Here is a 27,482-nt window from a genome sequence, read left to right as displayed (position 1 = left end):
AATAATTGACAATTTAATTCGTTTATTTCATACCTACGTACTTCATACATACAGTTCACAAAAATAGAGAATTTGGACAACAAATTTTAATAAGCTTTTTGCTTTTAACTATTACAATTTTGTTTATCGACACGTTTTGTTCTACTGTAACACTGATAACAAGTTCACCTAAATGAACAATGACATTTGTCACTATAATTTTCAAATAACATAACTCAACGATAATAGCCATCTTTTTTATCGAATTGAAAATTAAATATTCCAACCTAACTGTCACTTTTATTTCATAAATAAGTTTAATAAAAACTGAACATGTTAAGACATATTTTTATCAACATAATTTTCGAAAACAGCCCGCCGTTACTATAGGGCGTCGATGCATTAACGCAGTTTACCTATAAATGTTATTATTTCACGAAGAGATCCAATAAGAACCGAACGTGTCAATAAACATCGTATTAACGAGTTATCAATACACTTGTGCATCTGAATTCGTAAATAAAAAGTATCACAAAAGTACGTTAAACATGAATTTTACAAATCTGTATATTTTGCCAATTATGTTGACATAAATCCAGGAACCTGATGCTGGAGATCCTGGAGAGAAACAACCAAACAATTCGCTGAAACATTTTCGTCGTTGTAAAATGATTTATTAAGCCAAACAATGTCGTACATCAAAAAAAAAAAAAAAATTGCACAACCGTGAAATAGGCACATGACGTGAACATTTCGTAACATATCGTCCCTAGATCGGTCATTCGTGTACAACAAGATGGCGATACAGCATACATGTATACAGATATATATGTATATATAAAAAAGAAAGAGAAAGGGCTCCGACATTTTTCCATTTTCTTTTCCTCCCTTTTTTGCTTTGCTGGTTCATCGCGGTTTCGTCAACGTGATCGCGATGAGAACAGCATCAGTTTAGGCCCGTGGAGTAAACATAGTCACCTAACAGACAGTTGCCTGCTCCAAATGATATTTCTGCTGGCAGAGTTTCTGCAATCTCATTATCCCTTCCGACCTATTTTCCGCGTATTTCGTCTCCCACGCATCGAACAGCAGGTTATAGTACCTTGGAACGTCAAAGTACTGCAGGTACTTGTAGCTAGTAGCCGTTGGAAAAATTTTTTCAAACGTATTCAACTGCGTTTGCTCGTCCTCGTATACGATCAACTGCCTAACATCATCCGGAGTCAAAGCTTTGATTATAGGTTCCAAATATTCCTCTCGATTCCTCAGATTCGAATAAACGGACTGTTTAACACGTTCGTCGTAACTCAACGTGGTTTTATATAGCCTGTAATCTTGGCACACTACGTCTAACTGATATCTCTCTGCTAGTTTCTTGGCCTCTTTAGCTGGTAAAGAGTTTGGTAGTTGATAGCCAACTATGTTGAACACAGCCTGGATCAATGGTCCTTTGATAGCGCTGTCTAACCCCGAGGAAGACTTCAACGAGGGCGAGATGTTCACTTCTAGCAACCAAGGCTTCAAGTCCTCGTCCAAAAGAATATCAAATCCAAATAGCTCGTAGCAACAGTACCGAGACGGTGTGTTAAGCCTCGTCAGAGGGGTGATATTCGATTCACCAGCTATCATCGTCTTCACCACGATGTCCTTCATACTGGCCCATAACATGGAAACGTTTACGTGTTTCTGCTCTAGATAAGACCACAGCGCCTTAAGTGCCCACTTGTCAGTGTACGTGGAGTTGGTTTTGTTGATACTGTAATTGGTCAGATGCATGAAGCGGTCGTTAAGGAAGTTTATGTCGTCGTTGTATTTGACGGAGGCGAACCGGACCAGCCCGTCCGGATAGATGTAAATCTTCAATGGGTTGAAGCTCGTGACCAGAACGTAGAGACGCAAATCGAACTTCATCCCGTCGATGAGCTTTGGTCTGGACAAGTAGTGTTGAACGATTACCGCGCGCTTCCTCGGTATCTGCGACCAGCGGTGCACCACTTTTATTCCCGTGCCTCTGGCGGACGCCGGTGGCTTCACGATCCATCTTTCCTTGCCGCCCAGTTTCTTCCACATTTGGCGAAAAGAGCTGAGATCACGCGGCAACACGTAGGTTCTTGGAACGAAATCGAACTCTTTCGCCTCGTGTTTCAGCATCATCCTGTTCAGATTTAACCACAGGCAATCCTTTCGGCCGATCTGGAAGGTGCCTGGGAAGTGGTTGATCTTCTGCGACTCTTTCAGTGTCTTGAAGCACGACGACTTCATGTGCTTGCCCCAAGTTCCACACCACTCCTGGCATATTTTCATCAGATGAAAACCTGAGTTGGTCAAGGTATGACGTACGATTAGTGGTGTGATCGTGCTGAGATGCCACTTCAGGTATTTGGTTACTTCGTAGGGCATTATTGGTCCCATGCAGTCGAACGACTGGAACACGATGTACGGCGCCACATTGGAGAATAAGCTTTTCCTGAGTGGTGTATTGCCAGTCTTATCGCCATTGTTCATGAACAACTGGTCTACAGGTAGAACCAGCTGTTCGATGTCGATGTACGAAGGAATCTCCTCGTCTTCGTCCTCGTTCTGACTCTCGGGGTCACCGTCATCGATACTGTATTCGACGTTCGCGATCTCGTGATGGTGATTGTAGGCGATTACGTCCATCCTGGACAATCTGTAACATCTATGGTGAAACATGTTTGGCTTTAGTTCGATCGGTACGGGACCGGCATTACGCGAATAGTTCGCGCAAAGATGAATCGGATTAACGATCATTCCCTCACTTTTGTTGTCTCGCGTCATTTTTGCGGTATATCCAACCTATTAAACGTCGACCGTTTATGGTGTCTCGCGATATATCGACCATACGTCACCGCGAAGGTCGACAACTTCCGGTTAGGTTTTTAATCACAGGTTTCACGAACGAATATGCTATATTAAATATAGTTTCACGAATGCGCTTCAACTTTTGTGGATACCTTTTCCAAATCTACGTGTATTACAAGAAACATTTTGAAATTATGTTGGCAATGCTATGAGACTCAACGTGTCGTGATTTCAAAATATATGGAAATTGCAAATACGTATATACTTCATATAGATCATAAAATATTTAAACGATCGATTATCCATTATATTAACAAACTTAACAATGCTTATTATACGTTTAGGATGATTAATACTAATTTCTTACTAAATACACGTATGTTTGCGATAAATATCTTGTCATTTCTAGATACATTTTCGGATTGGTTTCAGACTCAGACAATGTTAATCACGACCTTCCTGCTTCGCGGTACTAATGAAATTTGGAAATGTTTCGTACGCACGCGATATTACGTTTAAAAAGCTTCTTTCTCGATTTTCGACCGGCGCAGACTTTCTCGCGAATAATAAAAAATTAAGAAAAGAAAAAATAAAGGTGAAAGAACTTTATTTAAGGCAAGCAAACGGCAGGCACGGTACAGGCTTAATGAGACAGATAATGAGGACGGAATTCATCATAATACCGTGGCAAACGACACGGCGACGTAATAACTTTCGCGGAACGACACGGCTCGTGTTCGCTCGTCGGTACTCGAAAAATCGTGCTCGATTTTCACACGATAGAACATACGATACAAAGTCGAATGCAAACCAGCGGTTTAATAAATGATCGGCTTTCGTGCACATTGAAGGGACATCGTTATGATTCTCCATAAAGGATGGCAGCTCGTAAAAACTGTTATCGATGCGTTGGCCGCGTTTATACGCTATCGCTTAATGAGCCATATCCAGACGAGAAAGTTTATCATTCGCGTGAATCTCACGTTGCAATCGCTTATAACTTTTTAAATATCGTTGAGACTTTCACGTACGCGTTATCAGTCCGTTTAACCAATTTTCCCACAACATGCCCACTTACCTATTTAAATTATGTAAACGGCAGCTGTCAGCATTCTGCGGACGGACTTGAGCGGCTACCTGAAACAAACACCAACGTTTCTAGTTATCGTTCGAGCGACAAAGTACATTCGGTGTTATCGAACGTCGATAATAAGGGATAATAAGGGCGAATTGATATATGACGGTATTTGATTACTTTCGTGGTTATTTTCGAGGCTTGTTGATGCAGGTAACTTGTTCTTGCGTGTCGTTGCTACGGGCACGTTAACATTATCGACCAGAGTAGTGTACACGACATGATAAAGTAACGCTCGATGCCGTATATGTGTGTGACCATTACGAAGCTATGTACTGCATATGGACAAGAGCATCGACACGCTCTTCGAAATGGAGCTGAATTTTTCTGAGAAGTTGGAAGGATTAATTCACTAGATGACGTGGCAAAAAAAAATGTTGAAACAATTGTTGATTTGCAATTAAACGTACGTTACTCTGTATAAGTTTTCGAAGAGACAAGGATAATTGCATTGATAATATAGGTGTACAAATATTCCGTCATAATTTGTAATATACAATGTATTATCAGACATGAAGGCGTTGGCAAGATGCGAGGATAAGACATTGCAACAACTCAATCAATCGCTACATTTTCTCTTTCGGTGAGCGTTACACCATATTGAGAAAAATTGCAGAAAAATCGCCAACCACCAACTGGTTTATAATCGAATTATCTGCGAGTGAAATCGATCGATTTCAAGTTCCGCATCGAAGACGAACGACGCGCGAACCGGTCAATTAAAACAACTCTTGAGGCTTAATGCAGCCACGATAGGATCGGGACATGCTCCCTCTGCACTCAGCGTTCGGCCCTCGTTATCGATCGATCGGAAACGGAGCCCATAATAAGAGCAAGATGGAAAAAGAAGAAAGAAAAATCAGGGCAGGGAAACGAGAATGGAAAACGAGGTACATTAGAGCAAAGTGGGGTTATTTGAGCCAGTGGAATATTCGAGTCGACTTACGTAGTTTGCTCTGTAATTTGCCAAATTCGGTTACGAGGGAATTTTTAAGCGGTCTATATTTTTTTTTTTTTGCTGTTTGTTATTAAAAGGCGCGATGAAGAGTGAAATAAATAATACGCGTTATGTTTATTCGACCAGTAGCGGGGAGACGCGATCGAGAGGAAGCGCGTCAACGGGAGTTGTAAATTCTCGTTACGATTAGACAATCGACGCTACGAACAGATCGATCCCCTATTTCGATTAGGTAACTGGCGGTACAAGCGAAAAGGGGGTGATTCTACGCGAAAAAAGAAGTCGGAAATATAGAATAAAAATTTTTCGTTCGAGGCTTTGTTTTCGAAAAAATCGACTTTGAATTTTCGCTCGGTACGCCTGCACTTTATCACGTCTCGTTATAACGGATCTCACTGTAGATCGTTGTTTCGATGGAAAAATTAAAAAAAAAAAAAGAAAAATATTTTTATCGACACGGTCAACGGGATAGCAAATGCGCTTTCTTCCAAAGTCTAAGTCGAAGTGAACTTACTTGTGCACGGTACAACTAGAACTCAACTTATGAGTCTCAGTTCGAGTGGAACTGCATATATATACTCTTCTCTGTAGCTGTCTGTACCCCTCGGGTCAACAATAGTTTTAAGGAGAGCTATAAAACTACTCCATACCTCTGTTAGGTAAAAACGTCCATCCCGTGACCCTGATACTTCGAGCCTAAGCCTACTGTCATAAATCTCAGGCGAACATAATCGAATTAAGTCATAAACAACTACTTCTAAATTTTATTATTTAAGCACAGCTATAATAAGAGGTTTAGGCTAAAGTATCGAGGATTTTCTCAAAAATTCCAAAAGAAAGGCCCCCATGTTCTTTCATTTCCGACATACATTTCCAACGACTTTATATAGAAGCTAGTTACGCTGGTGCGTAGATTTGAACGAAGTGGATGAATAATTGACGGGTGAAAAGCCTGTAAGAGATGTTTTAAAGTTGCAGAATCAGTGCAGAGATATCGACTGATCTGTAGTCGTAAATCGAGTGAAGTCCGGTGACAATGCTGTTGCAAATGAAAACTCTTGCTCGGTGGAGATTGCCCAACCAGTGGTCGCTTGCGGGTGAAATCTAGAGAAACATGAGAACATTCACGTTTCCCCAAATTTCACCAGGTAGAGCAATAAGCATAAGGAACCTCTTAACTCGAGGATGTTTTGTACCACTTAACGGCCTTAACGGTAAATCAAAAGGTCTCCTTTTATGACAGTTCCTTAGGATTATTGCGGCCCAACTAATTGTGTTGACGTAGCGAATGACCGCCTCGACCGAGGGACTGATCCCAGGCTACGCAAGGATTTACCCGACGAAACGCATTGAAAGCTTTGCGATTACGCTTTTCTACTTCTATGACTATTCGACAAAAAGTAACCAGATTAACATTAACAATCTCTGCCGTAATTAGTGTAATTCGACAGCGTGCTTTATTTCTCGAAGCTACATATCTAGTGATTTATTTAATTAAGAAGATTAAAAAGGAAACACCCAACAGATCTCGCAAAGCACATAACCTAACAAACAAACACTCGCCACACTAAAGAAATAAATCAATCAAATTCAAAGATGGAATCCCACTGGGGGTAGCCATCCACATGTTATATTATTATACCACTAAGCTATAATATTTTACCAAATGTCCTACTGGACAAATTGTAAAATGTAAATAAATAAATAAAAAAAAATTATTTTATTAGTTTTCGTACAATATTTCTTCGCTGGCTTAAACGACTCCAGCATAAGCTTATTCGAAAAATTATCTCCGTCTTAATGTCTTTTCTCGTTGGACTCGAAGCAAAGATATTTTACCATTCTTTCGCTATTGTATCAAAGACTAATGGTATCTCGTAATATCGTAAGAAAGTAAATGCCATTATTTCTGTTGCAAATTATCAACTAAAGAGCAACCGGCCAGGTCAAACCCATCGGTCGGTTGCTCGAGTGACTTGACGCTCAAGGTGGGGGAGGTTTCGTGCCTTCCCGGCCAGGATTTTTCCTTGACCTTTGAGTCATTATTAGGTTTACAGCTCGGGGAGGACAGGTAATTGGGAATTTTCCAAAAAAGGGAATAGGCCTGTCCGAGCCATAAAACAGATGGCGACTCAAACCCCCGAACAACTCGCGTAATAGCATGCATCGATCAAATGAGAAAACCGGGCGAAACGTTGGAATTCGCGTGGAAAAGCGCGATAAGAGAAAACAGAAACGAAAATTCCGAGAACGTAGAGGCAGCGTGAAGACTCGGCCGATGGCTATTAACGGATAAAGCTGCGATGAAATTTGGCGCGATCGCAATTATACGCTTCGATCTTTTTTTTCCCCTTCATCGGTGAAAAAACATCTGCGCGTCTTCGCGTTATTACAGTTTTTAATCGTTCGCCGTGAATCGAACCTGGCGATCTCGATCCATTTGGGACATCTGTAATTTATCGCGTGGTTACGGATCGCGCGTTGAAAGTGAATCCGGAACTCGACGCGTGTGATTGGAATGGGCCGCGCTGGGTGTCGAATTGGCGGGAAAAGTGATTTGAATTGCACGTAAAACGTATGTTTGGTATACAAAAACGTAACTGATTATTAAAGGCCAGCTGTGTATGTGTTCTTTAATTTTGACTCGCAAACGCATGAGTTTTTTGAATGTGTCAGGAAACGTGTCTGATCTCTTAGCGATTTCCTTCATTGAATCGCTAAAGGGATTAGTTTACGGTTTATGCGAATGTAATCATAAATCATAGATGAAATAGAAAATTCTCGGTTGTAAATGTTTAATCTCGTGGCTTATTTATTTACAGATTGAATTTTGTACCGTCCTGTACAGTCTGTCGGATAGATAGGTTCATACTTTCGTAAATAATTATGTAAGTAAAATTTTGGATTACGTTAAGAAAGTTTTCTTATCTGATTCTGCCTGAAACCATCAGGAGCGCGATATTTCACAGTCCTTTTAATAAGATTCTTAACTTGTTTAACACGACCGCAACCTAAACGACAAATATTTTAATCAATACAATATTCAATCGTCGATAGTAACGATACTATATCGAATTAAATTTTCCATAGAGATAACAAACAAGGAACAAATTCATAGGAAAACTAAATTAAAAAAAAAAATAATAATTTAATCTGCAGTCCGATTGTTTTCAAAAAAGTTGCCCGTCAAATAATTTCCAAAGACCGTTGCAAAAGCTGTGAACAAACCCTGCTGCAAAGATGCGAGGATTTATCTGGTTCATCAAAGATACAAGGGAGCCCCGAATATGTCTCAAATGGCTATCATTAATAACACGAATAACGTCCAAGATTAACCTTCTCGCGCGTAATCTTTCTCACTCATCTACACTCATCTACACGGATCAGCAGCAGCAGCATTAACAACGATTTGTAACGATGCTGGAAAACGCGAACAAGTCTCACTGTCTCGTTCTTTCTGCAGTCGAAAATTTCTTTCTCGTCGACGAGCTCCTTTTTTGGCGAAGGAATCGCCGTCCTTTCGATGATCTCGTAAATTACAGGATCGCAAATTATAGGACACCCTGTATAGTAAGTTGCGAAACGATCCGCGCGAAATGCTCGAGAGAAGAGACGATTGATGGGTCCGCGTGTCGTGAAAGTAGCGAATCAGTGATCCGTCGAAATTAGGTTATCACCGGAATCGCGCTGCTTTTTTTCTTTTCTTCTTTCTTTTTCTTTTTCTTTCTTTCTTGCATTTAATAATCGCCCGAATTGATTCAACATGGATGGAGAACACGGGTAAGAAAGATACGTTATACATAATATATGGTACCGGTCAAACACTATCTGAACACTTCCTTGTCTTTAACGAGATACAATTTTAATTGCACGCGAGGACGCCTCAGTTTTATTATTCGTACGTCGTACGTGTAAGTTGTAGAGTTATTACGACACGGTATTTATTTTCGACAAGTGAAACACAGTGGTTTTGTATTGTTCGTAGAAAGTACATTCGTGAAAAAGTGATTATCTAAACGATATACGTCATTAGCGAAAAGTTCGAGATCAATGTGTGTTTAATGGATTATAGGATTTAAGAAATAATCAGGTTGGAATTTTGTCATCTTGGAAGACTCTCTTATCAACGATCCATCGAAATTTACAACAGGAGCAAGAGATTCAAAATGGCTAGAAATGGGGAAGATTCAATATTTTTTGACTTATAGCGTATGCCATCTTATTTGATCAGTTGTTTTCATCATCTTATTTGATCAGTTGTTTTCATCATCTTATCATAGATCAGTTGTTTTCATCATCTTATCATAGATCAGTTGTTTTGGTACAATTATGTTAGTTTCTTCGAACAAGCAATTAATTTTTCTTCGAATTGTTTTGATATTTCATATTTCTTAAAATAATCCCAATGTCCCGGATACATAAATTCAGGCAAATGTTAAAAGGATTGGAAAATTGGAATTTTTATTCAGATATGATCAGGTATTATCGTTTCTTGAAAAATCAGCTTCTTTTTTCAATCTTAATCAGATTCCTGTGTCTGGAATCGAAATCGTCGAACGACAGGTGTTGTTCGGCATTTTACCAATGTCGATGCTTCCCATGGAAGTGACATAATTTCTGTTCCCCAAACCTGTGCTCTCTTTTTGAAGCACACTCCTTTTTTGGTGGGCGACACCATGCTCTTGTATTTTTCCATCGAAATTATAAATTAAAACGAAGCTATCGACCGGCTTTCCGATGAAACTCACGGCGATCGATGGAGACGATTTAAATTTCAAGCGATAAATTATTCCATTAAATTTCGGTTAGTCCTTGAATCTTCTTTCTTTGCACACAACGTCCATAGTTTTTATATATTTCTGTTTGCCAGGTTTCTTAAAAACAAAGTCAGTTTCTCGCGAAAGTATGTACATGAAATGTCATTTTGCCGGATAAAAATGTAACTGCGTACAATTTCCTCAAAATAACATATATTCGATTATCGAGGTTACTTCTCCTGCGATTCAGCGCATTTTTCTAACGACTAATTCTTTCGATCATCAGTTTTAGAATTTCAAAATTCTTGCAATGGAAATTTTATAGTTTCCTTGCCTACAATTTTTTTTCCAAATAATTTTTACATTGAAAGTTACTCAGATGAAATGGAGCAAAATCGCATTCTCTCTTCGAATAGATCGATGAATTCTAAAGAATTAGAGCTGCGTAACAATTGCTAGCTGTTATTGTTAAATAACAGAGGAACTGCGACTTTAACAAAATAACGTACCACTGATTATTATTTTATTTTCATTTATATTATATTTTACCACTGATTATCATACAAAATATTTTCTATTTATCAACAGTATGTTTTCATACCATTCTGTCTCTTCTTTTAGCCAGAAATTAATAAATATAAATGAAACAGGCAGTGAACATTGACGTAATGAAATGATAATGAGACTGAGGAGTTTAAAGGACCAAGGATAAAGGATCGATGAAACGAAAGAACAAAGAAGAACGATTAAGATTGAAACAATGTGTTTATTTATTCCTGCACGACGTGCGATCGGTTTTAACAAAAACACCGTGTGGACATCGTTACGTCTAAAGAAAATCTTGTCTCTTAAACATAACAAATTAAAATCTATAATAATAATAATCCTTCTACTTTACGAGAATATAGTTTATATGTCAGGTACAAAATCGAACCCTATCACAGACGTGTCACTTAAAGCTTCGTCACCTATTTACAATACAGTGGGATGAGAGAAAAAGAAGAAATAGAGAGAAAAAGAGCTTCTCGAAAACGGTGCCGGATATGATATTCGATTACTTAACAAAGCAACATTAATATTACGAATATTAATTGGAAACGCCCTCGATCAACATAAACGAGGCGTAACAATTTTCGATATATGGAAGACAAATGATTCGTCGTTTTTCCTCCCATTCGCTGTGCCGCCTCTGCCCCACGATCGGCAGAGTTTCTTCACCAGGAAGGAACAAATCAAATCGAATTGTTAATTCAGAATCTTCGATCATCTGCGTCGTCTTTATCGATCAAACTTCGTGCTCTCGGATTTTTCCATCACCACGGCCTCCAAACAGCGTTAGAAGATTCCGTGGATTCGCCCGAAGAACTCACCACGCTGACAGGACTTTGTGGCGGCGTGTAAACGTTTTGTGGCACGTTGATCATCACGCTGGCAGCTGGACTGACAGCGGGTGTCGTTTTACTGACAGCGGTCACCGTGGTGGTGGCGGTGTTCGTCGACGCTGGTCCTTCGAGTCGCCGCAGACATCCGCCAAGGTGTCTCATTAACTGTGCACCGGCGGCTGGATGAACGGCTGCTGCCACAGGAGTCGACAGGAACGACGACACTTCCTGCGCGCACTGGGTGAATCCTTCTCTGAATCTGTCCGCGTAGCTGTTCTCCGGTGTCAGAGTCAGCCTTCTGGCAGCCCTGAGCGTGTGAAGGTGACGAACAGTGAGTTCAAGTATGTCAGCCTTCTCCAGCTTCGCCACGTTCTCGCCCTCGGCTTGCAGAGCGGTCACCATGAGGTCCTTTAGCTCATCGAGACAACGATTGATCCTGGCCCGCCTCTTCCTCTCCAGCATCGGTTTCATCACCTTTCTGTACTGATAAGTCCTCGACACTGGCTCTTCGTACTCCATACCGCCGACCGGTGTGTAGCTGGTATGCGGTGTCATGGTTCTCAGAACGATAAGAGTCTCTTCCTCACTTGCCACTTGTCACAAACCAGCCCACCCTTCAGAAACAATTCGACAGGAACGCGAAACGTTCCAATTGATAGGCTGACAGAAATATACAGTTCGATAAGAGTAACTCGATGACGCACACGAAATATGCGTTACAAGATACTATGTATGACTGGTGTGTGCGTGCGAGTGTGTATGCGTTCTCTCGGAGTGCCGAGAATAGCGTACACTGCCGTGTTCACAACGGTTCTGAGTCCCTGGTGGGGACCGACCGGTTACTTATACCCTTCACCGATCCCTCCCACCAACTGTCCCATCGTGGTGCCCCTTCCGTGCAATCTATGGGCTCTTGACGGGGAGAAGGGTGTCGGCCACGGGGAGAAGGGTGTCAGCCACGGGGACAGAGGGAACGGAAAGGGGGGGAGACGCACGAGTGAACCCTGCAGCCCGTACACAGCCAGCCAGCAGCCGGAGCGTATCGTGGGAAGCTCGCGGGCCGAACAGTTCCCACAGATCGGGGGCCTGTTGGGCCCGGCACAGGTTCCCTCCACGCGTCTCCCGGCGCTCTGTGTGCGCGTCTATGTATTTCAGTGAGTGTACACGTGTGTCGCGGTATATCCGTGCGTGTGTTTGAGTGTGCACGGTCGAGTGGCGCAGGGGGGCCCCTTCGTTGGTGCCAGAGAGCGCGCGGGAGAGGACCTTTTCGTGCACACCTGCACGTATTCTGGCTCGGGGTGAGGAGAATGGGCATCTCTTCGATGTGCTGCCGCTCTGTCGTTGCTTCTGCTTCTCTCCTACTACTCTTACCCCTGGCCCCCGCGTCGATACGGGGCGCAGGGCAGTCAAGACCAGGGGAAAAAAGAAGCGGCGAGCACACGCCATGACGCGCGACCAGCACGAGGACGACCCGCGCGATACGCTCCAATCTTCCCGCTCTTTCTCCCGCAGCCTCTCTTTCTCTCGCTCTTCTCTTCCGCTACTGCTCGCCTCGTCTTCTACTTCTTCTTGCTTTTTCTTGCTTTTTCTGGCCGCTTCTCTTGTTCGTCGCTTTTGTTCGAGCCTCTGTGCTCCTCGTCGCCGCCGAGAACGATATTGTTGGTGATGCTATCGCGCGAGCGCGAATACGCTCGCGGATGCGATTTTGGATAGAATTTCAGCCCACGTGGGAGAAGCGTTTAATATTTGATCCGTATTAATTCATAGAGGATAAGCTGTTTAAGAAAGCTGTTCCAAATTTGAACGAATTTTTACGTTCTTTTTGGAAGTAATCCATCTATGCGTTAACATATTTCTAGTAGATTAATGTATAATAGTAACAAATTTGTTTTGCATATGAAGAGCCGTAAACGCATGAAGTTATCGATAGAAATTTATCGAAAGAGATGAGTTTGATCTTGGCGGAATTTTTTTAGATGAGATTCCAGAGATTGGAAAGTAACAAAAGATGATAAACATTTTGCAAGATTTGTTATTGGCTGTGCTATTTCTTCGCGGTAAACGAGCATATGAATAAAATCGTAAATTCGTCTTTTTTCACTCAATTATCTCTTAGTTTTATTCAAAACGTTTACAGTCGTTGAAAAATACCGCGATAATGAATATTCGCGAAGCACAACGCAATCAAGCATTCAGCATTTTAAATTTTCAACTAGCCGGTTTATTTTTAAGATCGTCGTTCATGAATAAAATATCCTGAATTTCATATGGCCGTGAAGAAACTCGCGAAACACTTTCCCTCTCCACCTGCTGATTTTGATAGTGCTCTGTTTTCTCGTGTCATGTAAGTGTCATACACCTGTATGTATCGGTGGAAATACACGTTACAAGCCATTACACGTTTCCATCTCTTCGTTCTATTTCTCTTTAAACACTTGTTAATCAACGTCAAACTGTTATCATGGGAAATGCGTTGATTGATTGATTATTCATTACACGAAACGAACATCGACGAGCCTTAACTTTTGCTTCAAACACGATCGATAATGGACGATGGCCTCTTAATAAATAGTCGGTGATATCCAGAAATACGTAACTCGAACGAAAAGAAGAAAAATGTGGGCAATTTTTTTGCGACTTTCACGAAAACGCTTTCGCCGGAGGTTAATTAAAAATTGTCATATCTTCGGTGTGTATCGCTCAACGAATAATCCATTTCCTTTGGCAGCCACTCGATGTGGTAATTAACTCGTCAAATAGTTTGGCTCGCAAGAAATATTCCGTCGCAACGAGTGAAATATTCGTCTTTTTTTAATTTACACGTTCGTGCAACGTTGGCTCGCGGTAATCGTTCGCCTCTTTCGGAACACCGGTATAATGTCCTTCGCCGCAGTTTATGGCTACGTGTATTATGCGAATGGCCGCTAAAGATACGTTATTATTGTTATTATTATGAAGATTCTTTGATTAAATAAGATGCTTTTAATGAATATCGTGGATGAATATTATTTTGACTAAATTGTTATTGTTGGATGAAGTCTGTGACGGAAGCGACGTCCCTGGGTTACTTGGACAAGCAGATTTTCAATTTCGGGGAAAAATTACACGGCTTTCTTAGATTTTACTGGCTGATAACTAAATATCAATTAAATATTGTTATACAATTATCGACGTTGCAAAGTAGGATAAAAGGAACGACCGATTAAGTAAATTCATATCGCAATGTAAATTGTACGCTGTTTTTCGATGTCCATTTTTCCGTTTCTGATAATTAATGCTTAAAACGCAACGAAGACTAGCAAAAGTTAAATGTTTGCTAAAAACTTGAACGTTTCTGGTTTTGTTTCGCCTTATTTTTCTTTCAGAGCTGCGGTATAAATTAGTCACGAAGTTTATTAAATATCATAAGTTCATTTGAATCCCTAAGACACGATAATATGTTAATAACATGCCTTCTCAAAACAATTTCGACTATGCGCACCGTAGGAAAAGGGTTAACGACCAGCCTTCCAAAGGTTACGATCCAACCAGTACAAAAAACATAGCCAGACGTTTCACGCACGAAGCTCAAGAGCCACTGACTCCTCAAGTTATAATGTAAATTCCATTCACGTCTAAGAGAATATTTTGAATAAAATTAATTCTTAAAAATCAATGTTCAATAATAATATTGTCACTTGTAGCTGTGAAACTAACTGTCTGTCGGTTCACCGACAACCTTTTCCTTCGGATTCCTTCATTTCTGTGCTGTTTCCTAAACAATTTTCAAAACTGATAAAAATAGCGTTACGTTTCTATTGGTATGCGAGGTATTCCAGAGTTTAACATTCAAATTACTCTGTGAATATTCATGCAAACACACATTCCTATAGAACGAACAAAATGCGATCTATTTGTCTCTCATACCACGATATCTCGCGGCTTTTGTATCCTTAAACATCTCACAAACGCGTACAAAATCGCCGTCCAACTATAAATTTGTACACTTTGACCAAGTTCAAATATCGTTTCTGGAAATCGATCAGAGTATCCGTATGCTCGCGAACGATACTACTCTCCGTTTAATTCATCTTCCGCTTAAACCGTATATTTTTCAATGTTAACAATTTCTGCACATTTCTTAACTTTTTCTGTCTCTATACCATTGGGCTGGCAACTAAGTGATTGCGGATTTTTCAATACCACCTAACGACAAAATCCGCAATCACTTAATTGCCAACCCAATATAATGTACAGTAAAACACTATGATTACAACATGGAAAGAAAAGTTGACAGACTCGTTTGTATAATTTCATACTATTGGGCTGGCAACTGTCATTAGGTAGTATTGACAAAATCCGCAATCACTTAGTTGCCAGCCGAATAATTTCGCAGAACGTGTCCCTATTTTTCGTATCTTACGACGACTCTCTTTGATTCTCTTCTTTTTCTCCGTACTTCAAAATAAAAAAGTTTTACCCATTAATCTCGACGATTAAACGATTAAACGATCTTCGCGATACGTCACTACCATTCCCATCTAATCTAGCGATCTGCGGATCTTACGACGCTGGGAAAGCAGCGTCTCGTGAGACGCGGTGTAGTAGTACGTGGCACTTGTCGGCATGCCAGGCGCTCGACATCGAATTTTCGATAAGGAACGAGTTCTCTGGGACGGTAGTTTTTGCGACGCGGAGAAGCTAAGCGGACGACAGCCTGGTCGCTTTGACCGGTTTATCGGAATCCGGGCGACGCGTTGTCGCGGTGCATCGCCGCGGCTAGAGCCACGACACTTGTTGATTCACTGGAATACCACCGACGCGGAGCACGTGTACGCGCGTGTCGCCACCACTCCTGGCACTCGCCGCTTCCGACCGCGCCGCTGAATCACGACTTGGCGGAGCCGAGTGCCGATCGAGCGCCTCACCGCGCTGGACCAGTTTCTATTCTACTCGATGTGGAACAATTGAAATAGTCGCGTGATCGCTACGCGTCCTCTTTCGCGCTGGTCGAGCTTCGTTACCAGCTGAGTAGAATATTTGGCACGAGGTACACTGGCTCGCGAAATTATTTCGATATTCATCACAGCGAAGCTTTATGTTCGTCTCGTGCACCTAAGACCAAATATTTTCCGAATTTCATTGATGTCGTAATGAGATACGATCGACTCGGTTGCATTGGTCAGGTTTGAAACTGATCCGAAAATGCGTGCAGAAGTTGTAAGTTATTTCATGAAAGATTAGTAGAGAACAGGAGTTCGCATAGCAGGGTGTCCTTTGTTTCTTTGTTAGAGAAATTCCTAGAAAATTAATGGTTTTGTAATTATAGCTAGGCGAATTTGACAAAAGTATCGTAGAAAATTTGGATGTTGAGAAGTACGTACGTTGTATGTTGAGCTAAATATCTCGTAACTGACGCGCATTTTCAGACTTACTCGTATATAGATCAATGTGCAATAGAATTTGCGAATTTGAGTTCGTCAGTGCATAAGAAATACATATTTTATTCAAATGCTGCTCCATTAGTTATGCTCATAAATATTTTAAATATGAATATTTAGATACGAGTATACGTAAATATCCATAATTTCTCATGTTTTTGTCACAGTAAAAGGCAACATTAATTCTGTCAGCGTGAAATTTATGCATCTGTAACTACGCATATCGCATTTATAAACAATCATATTTTCATGAATAATCTTCGTGTGACATGCATTCTGTGATACTTCTGCTCTTCAAATTCTCCATAAATTCACGAGCAGTAGCGATCTGTAATAATACCGATAATAATGAACAAAACAGAAACGTAACCAAAGACCACATTCTACCCTCTATCCAACACGAATTTCGTACGAGTGACAAGCTCGCGTTAAACATCCCTTAGGAAACAACCCTGGAGAAACAACACCAAGTGTATTGCACGCACGATAATCCAAGTTCTCCGCTTGCACCACCGATGATCCACAGAAGACCGGTTCACTTTCTTGGGACACGTTTGACCGGCATTAGAAAAGGATTCGCCGTGGTTGTGGTATGAGTAACCGGTTTCCAGGTTGCCAGGATCGTGCAGCTCGGCAGCCGATTTTTCGAATTAAGCGTGCGATCTTAATGACCAGCAGCAGCCCGTCCCTGGCGCAGGCCGCTTGGACAGGTTTCGCTTGCGGGACTTAACGAGGTGTTTAGCCCTTTTGGAAGCCGATAGGCCAAACACGGGTCCGAGTGGGCCGGCCGAGTATTTACGAGGCTTTACCTCTAAACTGCGAAAGCCGATCTCGTGGAGCCATGGATCGGCCGCAACGATCGTGTCCGTTTGTCGTTCGTTAAAGAATTTCGCTGCTGTTTTTTCCTACACCTGGACGAGATGGACTTTTAAACTGGCGATCGGCTTCGTTTTACGAGTCGTTGTACGACAGTATATCGTTTTCAAGAGAAACGTCTCTGTTGTAAAACGAGATTGCTGATAGAGTTTGTTTCGAAAATATGAAACAGCCGAAGTTCATCCCTTGGCGCTCGTATTTTTCATTCTATTTCTCTTCGCGTGGATTCTGGTTTCAACGCTGGACGATATACTATACGTGCGTTACATTGAAAAATTAGAATGGCGGGTTTGACACGATTTGATAGACGAAAGAAAGTTGACGAAGTAAGATACGTCAGAAGACAAATTACTTTCACAAAATGCATTTACACTTAACGAATGCAACGGACAAATATAGCATAGACGTATTAATTTTTGCCTACGATGTCATTCGACATGACTGTGTCGTTGTTCTACTTCAAAGTTCGAGATCGAAGATAAGACATTTTTAATCTGTATAAGCGTCGTTATCGCTTCTACGATAATACAGCGAAAGAAAATTTTGACAAAGTAACACGAGGCGTAAAATTATCGTTGCTACAGAGAGAGAGAGAGAGAGAGAGAGAGTATAGCGAAATATCGATCTTTCGATTTCTCCAACTAGGAATGGCAATATCTGCTTTTAAATAGCAAGGTCGACACTTTCAGCGGAATTATTTCTCAGTTACATAATAACCTGCGTTTTACCTTCGTATCGACGTATCTCACATTTTTCAGCAACTCGTAGTTTACATATACGTGTGCTTAATACACGCATACTACACAAACACAAAATACATAGACACCAAACAAATTCGCCTATCATCCAAGCGAAATTATAAATAAACTTAAAAAATTCTCTTCGATGATGTTAAACGTACACGATCAATAGCTTCGTCGAGCGAGTTAAATATTCAAAAATCATCGAAATATTACTCGGAAGTATATTACCTTTCGTATCTTTTCCACGACGAATGCCAGTCAGGAAATTGAAAGATAGACGATTTATCACTGTATCGTACAATAATGTTCTATAAATATGGAAATACACATATCACAGGTATCGTACGCGCTCTGAGCACCAAGAGGAGCAACCAAAGATAAAGAAACACTGTCTCGGCTCTCCTATCTTGCACTCTATTATCTATGACACGCGAGTGTTCGATACAATTGTGCCGGTGCCGCCACAATATATTTTCGCGTTCGTTTTGGCATTGTGCCGGACTTCTCGGTTACGCTGAAATAATTTCGTCAACTGCGTACTGATGTGTCATCTACTTATTATTAATGCGCCCGCATCAATAGCCCACTCGATCATCGTTGCAAATTTAATTTTAAAATCTTTTTCTATTCGTCGATTACGAGCACGTACTTGCTACGTTCTTATTAATCGAGGGTCGATGATTCATTTTGCTTTTTATAAATAAAACATCGATGCCTGTAACGACTCTTCTAGACTCGCGCAATGTCTGATATTTTGTTGATCGCGGCGTTGATATGCTAATGTTAATAAAACGTCGTGATACGTAATTCGTCTATCGTTTCCGGAAAAATATTTTTCCTGCAAAGTAATTCGAGGAAGTGCAATTGAAAGTGAGATCGAAAGAGCGTTAATTTTTAGGCAACGGGAGTATTGGAGTACTTTACGACTCGAATTCTCGGTTATCGACTGACTAATCGTCTTTGCATGAATTTAAATCTGAAAATAGAAACGTAGGACTGCGAGCTGAATCACGCGATGAAATTTATCAAAACGACGGCTTTCTTCGAATCGCGTTTCGTGATTCTTATAATCGAACCAGTTTAAGATCGATTTTATTTTAACGTTTTACGGACGACTACGATATCTCAATGTTGCGCTTGCTTAATGTTTCACTGGTTCCAAGAAGATGATACATCGATAACGAGGAGAAATATCTTTACAGAGAACGAAGAAGAATCGAATATAACGTTTAGAAGGAAACTTCGATTGCCTACCTGCCATAAGCTTCTACGAGGAATAAAATCTTTAAAAGATCCAATATATTGCGCAACAAACGTTAACAGAGTATAAAGTAACAAAAGATCGATGAATTAATGGTGAAAAATGTCTAAAAGAAAAAAAAAAAAAAGGAAACGACATCGTTAATCACACACGTACAGACGATGTAACGTTAATATTAAAACGAAGACAGAAAAACTAACAGAAATCTCTAACTGCTCGGTATAAATCAAAGTCTGCATCAATTAACGCTTCTAGACAACAGCGTCTGTAATATAAAACTCGTTTCAAAGAAACTAAAATGTACGTACATTTGCTACTAATTTCTTCGTGGCGATGAAACGGCTTTGGCTTGCACTGACACATCAATAAAACTAGAATGTAAGATGTATGGAAAGGTATATAAATTATAAAAAGGACAAAGAAGAAGACGATAAGCTATATTTTCTATTTTTCATAAGGAAGTAGTATATCTAAAATTTAGTATATCGATCGATGATCAAAGTTGTTCATTTGTTTGACACGAAAACTGAACGCATGCTTCCCCATCCATTTTTCCATCGTCGTAATATTAAAATATCGAAGATATAAAAATCTTTCATTAACACAAAGCATAACTATAAAACCAAATCGTTTGACTATATCTTGGAGCCTAACAGGTTCTCTCCGCGTTTAGCCATTAGAATAAAAATATTCTTTATTTATCCATTAAAGGCCCATCTCAAGCCTGGAATTACCGCGATGCTATATATCGGGTGAACTTTTTCGAATACAGCGGGCGTTAACGGGTTAATCGTAAAGCGGCACTAAAATCGAAGAAACCAATAGAACGATACTTGTCGTTTCCTACGATCTTTAAAGAATATTAATAAAATTCCCAGGATAGCGCGATCGTAAATTCGTAAAATTTTCTACGAAAACTTACGTAATATTCTTTATTTATCCATTAAAGGCCCATTTCAAGCCTGGAATTATCGCGATGCTATATATCGGGTGAACTTTTTCGAATACAGCGGGCGTTAACGGGTTAATCGTAAAGCGGCACTAAAATCGAAGAAACCAATAGAACGATACTTGTCGTTTCCTACGATTTTTAAAGAATATTAATAAAATTCCCAGCAGAGCGTGATCGTAAATTCGTAAAAATTTCTACGAAAAATTACGAATCGCTCGTTTGTTTCACTCCAATAATTTCAGTATCAAAAATAAAGTTTACATTCACTTCCTTTCCTTGAAAACCGGGAAGGATCTTACAATAAAACCGCGCAGATACATCAATTTGCAGTTAAACGCGGTATCGCGAAACAGGTGCACGCGTCGTCATTAATTTCATCGTGACAGAACGATCCCGGACTAAGAGATCTCCACTGAAAGGGTTTTAAACGTTCGGATCGCGATGAAACGCGATTCTTTTTCCAGGTCGACTGATATAATGCTGCCGACGCGACGTCGAAAACGAGGCATTACCATGAGTGCGTAGCAGCAGAGAGACCGGTAGGATAATTACACTGATTGGTCGTCCGAGCCGGATGTGGTGGCTGGTCGCGCGCGCGCGCGCGCGTCCACGCGACCGTGTGCCTGTTAAGCTGAACAAAACGAGCGTTATCCGCGATGGCACGCCGGTATCATCGAGACACACTGGCTTGCGTTATTATTAATCGTATTAACGACCCTGCAGTGATGTGATACTATGCTAACGGCCGATCGGATTCAAACCTCTTCTTCGCCAGGCGCTTTTATTCTTCCCTTCTTTCCACGAGCTATTTTAATTTAGATCTATCGAATGATCCACTCGTTTCCCTTTTATTTTACACCAGTATAGCTTCTCGAAATTATATCGCCAGAAGCTATATACGTACAGAATAAACGCTCGGGGAATAGGTTGAAATATTAAAAATTGGCGAATAGGTGAATTATACAGGGTGGTTGGTAACTGGTGGTACAAGCGGAAAGGGGGTGATTCTACGCGCAAAAAGAAGTCGAAAATATAGAATAAACATTTTTCGTTCGAGGCTTTGTTTTCGAGAAAATCGATTTTGAATTTCCGCTCGGTACGCGTGCGGTTCGTTATAACGGATCTCACTGTAGATAGTCGTCTCGATGGAAAAATTTAAAAAAAGAGAGAAAAGAAGAAAATTAAGAAAAAAATTTATACTATATTTTCGACTTCTTTTTTCGTGTAGAATCACTCCCTTTCTGCTTGTACCACCAGTTACCAATCACCCTGTATAATAATATCGAGCGAGACGATAGTTGGCACAATGTTAATATCGTCTTTTAACGGGATATGCCAATTTAGATGTTTCGAAGGATCGATTCATTTCTCTTCCATTTTCCAAGAATATAATTTTCTAAAATTAGGAAGAACTTTGTTGAAATATTAAAAATTAATCAATTTGTACATTATTTAATCCTCTACTTTGTAGTATCGTATATGTGTGAATGGTACTTGTTAATATCGTTTTTCGAAGGGATGTTTCAATTCAGATCTTTTAAAAAATTTTTGGTTGCTCTCCTTCTCATCTTCTATTTGAAGTAGAGATAGAGTAGAGGGATTTTTCTGAAGTCGTAAAATTTATGTGATGTGATAGATATATCCTTTAAGTAAGGATAAGATTCTTACGTAACTAGTAAATCCAAATCCCCTTTGTCTGGGGATTTACGTATTACGTATATATAACAAATAGACTTAAATCTTTTTAGTATAAGCATTAAGTATTTTAAATATTTGTGTTTAAGTATTTAATATTGCAGCGTACATTGCAGCTAAGAATACGTATCGTCACGTTTCCGTAGACATTCTCATCGTATGTTAAATTCCATTCGAATGATCGAGCAATAAAATGTTTAACAATCGATCATTCAAAATTGTTGCTTCGTCTGCCAATAAATAAATACTGCATAAATCATTTGTCTAAACCGTAGGTATATTTCCCTTTCATAAAGTGTACAAAGACTTTCCTAAATAACCATACAAAAATGAAATATTCTTTAAACTTCGAAGACTATAACAGTAGCTCGAACCTTTCTCCGAGTACTCGAAAATATCCAAAAATATTCAAAAATGGTATATGCAGGTTGCAGAAACGCAAGATGCGTGACTAACTGCGTGGACGAAAAGAGACAAAGAATAAAAAAAGAAAAAAAGAAAGAAAAACGAGCACGATAGAAAGAGAGCGCGAGAGAGGAGCCTAAGTAAGTGAGTTACCTGAAAGGGGCAATCAATATCGTCCAACGAAGCCAGTGCACGTACGAGGAGGCATCGAACGCCGGAACAGCATGTTTACCGAAAAAGCAGCAGAGCGTCTTCGATCCGCTCGGCTCTCCCTCTTCTGGTTTAACGTTCGGTGTTACTATATACCGAGACAATCAGGCCGGGACACGGTATCACGGCAGAGAAGGTGGAAGAAGAAGAGTAGTCAGCGACCCGGCGCACCACCATCGGCAACAGTTCAGCGACGCTAATTCGGAACGTGCTGGTATACGAAACGGTTCCGCACTGTTCCTCGTCTCCCTCTTCTTCATTCTCGCACCGAAAGCGCTTGTAGATCGTTCGTTCTCGCTTTAAATCGCGCGTCGTTCGACTCGCCCATCCTCGTCGAATGGCGAACCCCCGACGCAAGGTTCACGATTCTCTCTCTCTCTCCCTTCCTTTCTTTCTCTTCTTCTTTCACCGCAGAATGGGTAGCCGCCTCGCCTCCGAAATTCCTCGCTTGTATACTCTTGGCTCGTGCTACGAGAAACGTGGGAAGATTCTCAGGCCTGAGGAAGCCCTGAACGTCCCCACCACGTGCAAGGAACACGCGTTCGCAACCGTCTGCGTGGCCTTTGTGCATGCGCACACCACTGTACCAGTGTACGTTACGTGTATACGTATGCTGATACACTGGCCAAATACACATACACGCGAATGCTCTTTATGTGGGAACACAGAGAGAGGAGTCTCGTATCTTTCTTGCACTTGGATGGTCGCATTGTGCACCGAGCCGTGAGTCCTCTTTGTAAGAGAAGAGGAGCCAACCTGGCCCGGTAATGTAACCTTAGCGTGGCCCCATTGCCGCTTGTTGTGCACATAATACGAGGCTATTGTACCGAGCACGGGCCATATTGTTGCCCACATCTCGGTCGGCACCCTGCCCAACACACCGACCGACGATCCCCTTTCCTTATTTTCTTCCTTGCTTCGCTCGCTACTTTTTTTCCTTGTATTCTTTTTGCTTTCTTCCTCCTTATGATTCCCCTTTATACGGCAGATTCTCCAGACTGACATCGCGCTGGATCCTTCATAATCCGAATCTATGCGAACGACGAAGCGGGGAAGGTGTAGAAGGGTAGAGTTCCTTCAGAGTGACTCTCGAGTTGTTGCGTTTGATATATGGTGTTTCGAAGATGGTTAATTTCTTCCGATCTTGGGAGATTGGTTTGGTGCTGCGAATAGACGGCGTTGCTCGTAAGATTGCGTTTGGACGAGCCGTGGTATGGTAATCGGTAATTGTGTGTAAATCTTTTTGTGGGAAGCGAGCGAAGGTTAAAAGGGTTAAAGGGACGCTTGGATGGTTGCGTGTGGGAAACAGCGCCTCGCAGATTAATCGATTAATATTTTTTGTTCTTGCTTCGTGTCGTGAATAGGTGACGTTGTTAACGCGATAAGTAGCGGTATGATACTTGGTGATTAGTATGCTATTTTTCATAAAAGCGTCTAGCGATTAACGTACTGACGTATCGATAGTAAATTCTTTAGCGAGAATTCTACTCATCGTAGTTACGTGAGTAATAATCACGCAGAATGTTTATTAACAATTGCGCGTAATTGTGACATTTTCTAGAATCGTTTTATCACTTGACGACTACCTTATCTCGAGACTGAATTATAAACCACAAACCACAAAAATGATAATAGTTAAACGTGCGATATTAATACATGCGGTGATACTTAAATAGCAAACATAGTAGAATGCATGCACGTTAGACGATGTATACGTAAATATTCTCACGGTTGAAAATGTTCTTCCGTAAACATTCTCTACGCTATCAGAATTTTCCAGGAAGTCGTTCGACTTCTGTTCGTGCATGCTTCTAACATTACCCCACCGAATTCGCGGCGCGTGTCTGTGACGCTGTGTGCTATTCTACTGTCGAAAATCTCGACGTTAATACGCGTTACCTTGCTCGAGATGCGTCGGATTTACTAACTGCGTATTATTTACATCTCAGTGTTCTAATTCTCCATTCACACGTTTCTACACCACTTTTGATAGCTTCGTTGGATTAAAACGTATTTATCTAAGCGTCTATTAAACATCGCTATAATTAAATTTAATATCTTGTCGAGGCTTCTGAGTACCTTTTTCCTCGCATATTTGAAAGTAAGCTCATTTTACAACACAATTTATTACACATTTTTATATCAAAATATATAACAAAAGTTTATATCTAAATTTAATTAGTTTCATTTAAATAGCTTATTTAAAGTCATTTCTGCAATTCGTTTATTTCAATAAGTAATTGGTTCTAATTATTGCAAATTGCTGATTTATCATACCGTTTCTTTATTTTATATAGTCAGTCTTTTTTTCTTTGTAAAATATTAGCTAATCGCGTGGTTTAGTTAATAATTTAATAGTTTATTTAAAGTCATTTCTGCAATTCGTTTATTTCAATAAATAATTGGTTCTAATTATTGCAAATTGCTGATTTATCATACCGTTTCTTTATTTTATATAGTCAGTCTTTTTTTCTTTATAAAATATTAGCTAATCGCGTGGTTTAGTTAATAATTTAATAGTTTATTTAAAGTCATTTCTGCAATTCGTTTATTTCAATAAATAATTGGTTCTAATTATTGCAAATTGCTGATTTATCATACCGTTTCTTTATTTTATATAGTCAGTCTTTGTTTCTTTATAAAATATTAGCTAATCGCGTGGATTTCAATAAATAATTGGTTCTAATTATTGCAAATTGCTGATTTATCATACCGTTTCTTTATTTTATATAGTCAGTCTTTTTTTCTTTATAAAATATTAGCTAATCGCGTGGTTTCCTTCGAGAGAATAAGAATTGACGATCCATTCGTGAACTAATGCAAATGTGTTAATGTTTGCTTGATTCTAGCAAAGGCAGACTCGTTGCAACATGTATATTCTCTTTTTATTGAAACAATGGCATATCTGATAAATAATTCACAATATTTGTCACGTAACACATAGCATTTGCATTTGCGTCGTTCGCGTTCGTTTAATTAGATTTAATTCGATTTAATCTCGCTTCATTTCATTTAATCAAACTATTGTTCTAATCCTGTCGGCATTCGGTACACGTATATTAGATCAAGTTTCTCCGTTAACGATTCAGAGAAGTTTCGGTCGACGTGCACTTTTTGCAGCGGAGAATTCGTTCGCTAAAAGTGCAGAGTGTGCTGTGAACGCCTATAGGCGTCACGGTAAATGGGTCACTCGGGCTATGCTTGGATGGAAGCGTGCGATTGTTATCGACTAGCTGAACGTCGAAAGGGTTAGGTCGAACGATACAGTGGGTTAAGTGGATTCGTTACGGTAGCTTTAGATTTTTCACGGTTCATTGTGAATGTCAACTTTGGTCGTGTCAACGCGATACAGCACGGAAAAGCGTAGTCCTCTAAATTGCAATTATTCAACGGTGTCACGGATTTATTTTATAATATGTTGCAAACCATCGAAACGAAATAATTTTATTTTACACAATAAGATCTGGTATCTACCAGAGGAGATGAAAAGAATAATTTTGAAAAAGAAAAGTTTTCGATGAATTTTGAGCAACAATTTTTGTATAAATTTATTTTCTTCGTCAACGTAAGCTTCGATTGCAAAAATAATATTTGTCCGATGCTTGTCAGAGTGCGTGCTTGTTGCTAATAAACTACATTTTTATAAGCTTGCAAATAATTTTTTTTCTTTTCCTGGAAAACGTGTTTGAGCCGTGTACACCACTTTTGAAACGCTTCTGCGATATTTCATCCATTTTTATCACTTTTCCATTTAATAAGCAACTCTTATACGTACAAACGTAAATGGTCAACCAAAGTAATCTTGAAAACCTCGTGATTTTCTCGGATGAGTTGAGTCGTTAAAAAGTTACATAAATTAGTCTGTCCGATATTGCAGCGAAGAACTGGTGGTAATTATGAACGGATTAAACCATGACGACACAGAAACATTCAGAAACGTTCCATTATACCGGTCGTTTACAAACTAGCAGACAAATATTTATGCGTCCGGATTTAATCCGTTGCCATCGAACTTGTCACGAGATTTGTAGGAAACAGCTTGCACTGGAACCTTGACGGATAAATCGGGAAAATCTGGTTATTTCGGAAAAAATATAAAGATAAAGGTATACTGTTTATTGTGGTATGCGGGTACTAATACGACTCCTGCATAGTAATTACTTGTACGTTCAGATAGACTCACGTCGAGTTCTCACTTTTACGAATCTTGTTATGAATTTCGATAGCTTCTTCGTTCGAAGAATATATTTTGTTTCAAATTTCATAATATAGATATCTTTCTATTATACGTACAATCTTTTTTAAATATAGTAGAATAAGTAGTAATAAGTAGAATAAAGAAATATAGAATAAGAAATAATTGCAAATTTAATAGTAGAGTTCTTGTAAATAATTTGCAAGAAAATAAATTCAAAGGAAATACGCCTGACGCAAAATAAAATAATTCTTATCAGACTGTGGATTCTATGCAAATTCACATCTTTGAACGTATAATTAAAACAGTAAATTGTCGATAGGAAATTCTTTTACCTACCAAACACTATAGATAACACTATACTTTTTTTTTTATACAAGTTGCGTGTATTCCGTGCAATGGTACATTTCCCTACAATTTTCTACAAACGCACAAACCTCGTAGCCTAATTATTATAGCATTTAAGAGACTGTTCAAACTTCATTATACCTCTGCTCACAAAAATATGAATTTTTGCGTAAACGTTGCCCGTGTCTGGTAATAAAAAATGCTAATAAAATGGTAATAAAAAACTTTGCCAAGGCAATTGCGGATATTCGATAATTTCATCTATGAAGTAATTAAATTACGACAGCGATAAAACCGCGAAGAAACACGTGCACGATTGCATGAGTCATGAAACGATCGTTTT

The 27,482-nt window shown here is 39.8% G+C and overlaps 2 protein-coding genes across 14 annotated transcripts in view; both read right to left on the bottom strand.

Annotated features, from left to right (window-relative positions):
• Window positions 1–2: 2 nt before the first annotated feature.
• Window positions 3–27,482, bottom strand: part of LOC117154994 (tubulin monoglutamylase TTLL4) — a 237,644-nt gene continuing 210,164 nt past the window's right edge. For 11 of the 13 annotated variants that reach the window (XM_033330516.2, XM_076623108.1, XM_033330509.2 and 8 more), the window contains 2 exons: window positions 3,881–3,939; window positions 3–2,659 (listed from right to left, as the gene is read on the bottom strand). In XM_033330516.2, the coding sequence (XP_033186407.1) occupies window positions 958–2,640 (1,683 nt within the window). In that variant the 5' untranslated portion in view covers window positions 2,641–2,659; window positions 3,881–3,939 and the 3' untranslated portion in view covers window positions 3–957. Of the gene's footprint in view, window positions 2,660–3,880; window positions 3,940–18,301; window positions 18,505–22,539; window positions 22,977–27,482 lie in introns of those variants that run through there. The other 2 variants (XM_033330510.2, XM_033330515.2) reach the window with 2 other exon arrangements.
• LOC117154996 (enhancer of split mbeta protein) lies at window positions 10,399–12,075 on the bottom strand. The gene has a single exon (XM_033330521.2). It carries the CDS (start codon window positions 11,587–11,589, stop codon window positions 10,966–10,968), a length of 624 nt encoding a protein of 207 aa, XP_033186412.1. The 5' UTR covers window positions 11,590–12,075; the 3' UTR covers window positions 10,399–10,965.

This window comes from Bombus vancouverensis, chromosome 12 (genome assembly GCF_051014615.1).
Source record: "Bombus vancouverensis nearcticus chromosome 12, iyBomVanc1_principal, whole genome shotgun sequence".
NCBI classification, from domain to species: Eukaryota; Metazoa; Arthropoda; class Insecta; order Hymenoptera; family Apidae; genus Bombus; species Bombus vancouverensis.
This window is presented reverse-complemented; position numbering and strand designations above follow the sequence as displayed.

What these genes read in the sequence shown, in the direction of transcription:
- LOC117154996 (XM_033330521.2), bottom strand. Translation starts at nt 11,589, where the DNA reads ATGACACCGCATACCAGCTACACACCGGTCGGCGGTATGGAGTACGAA.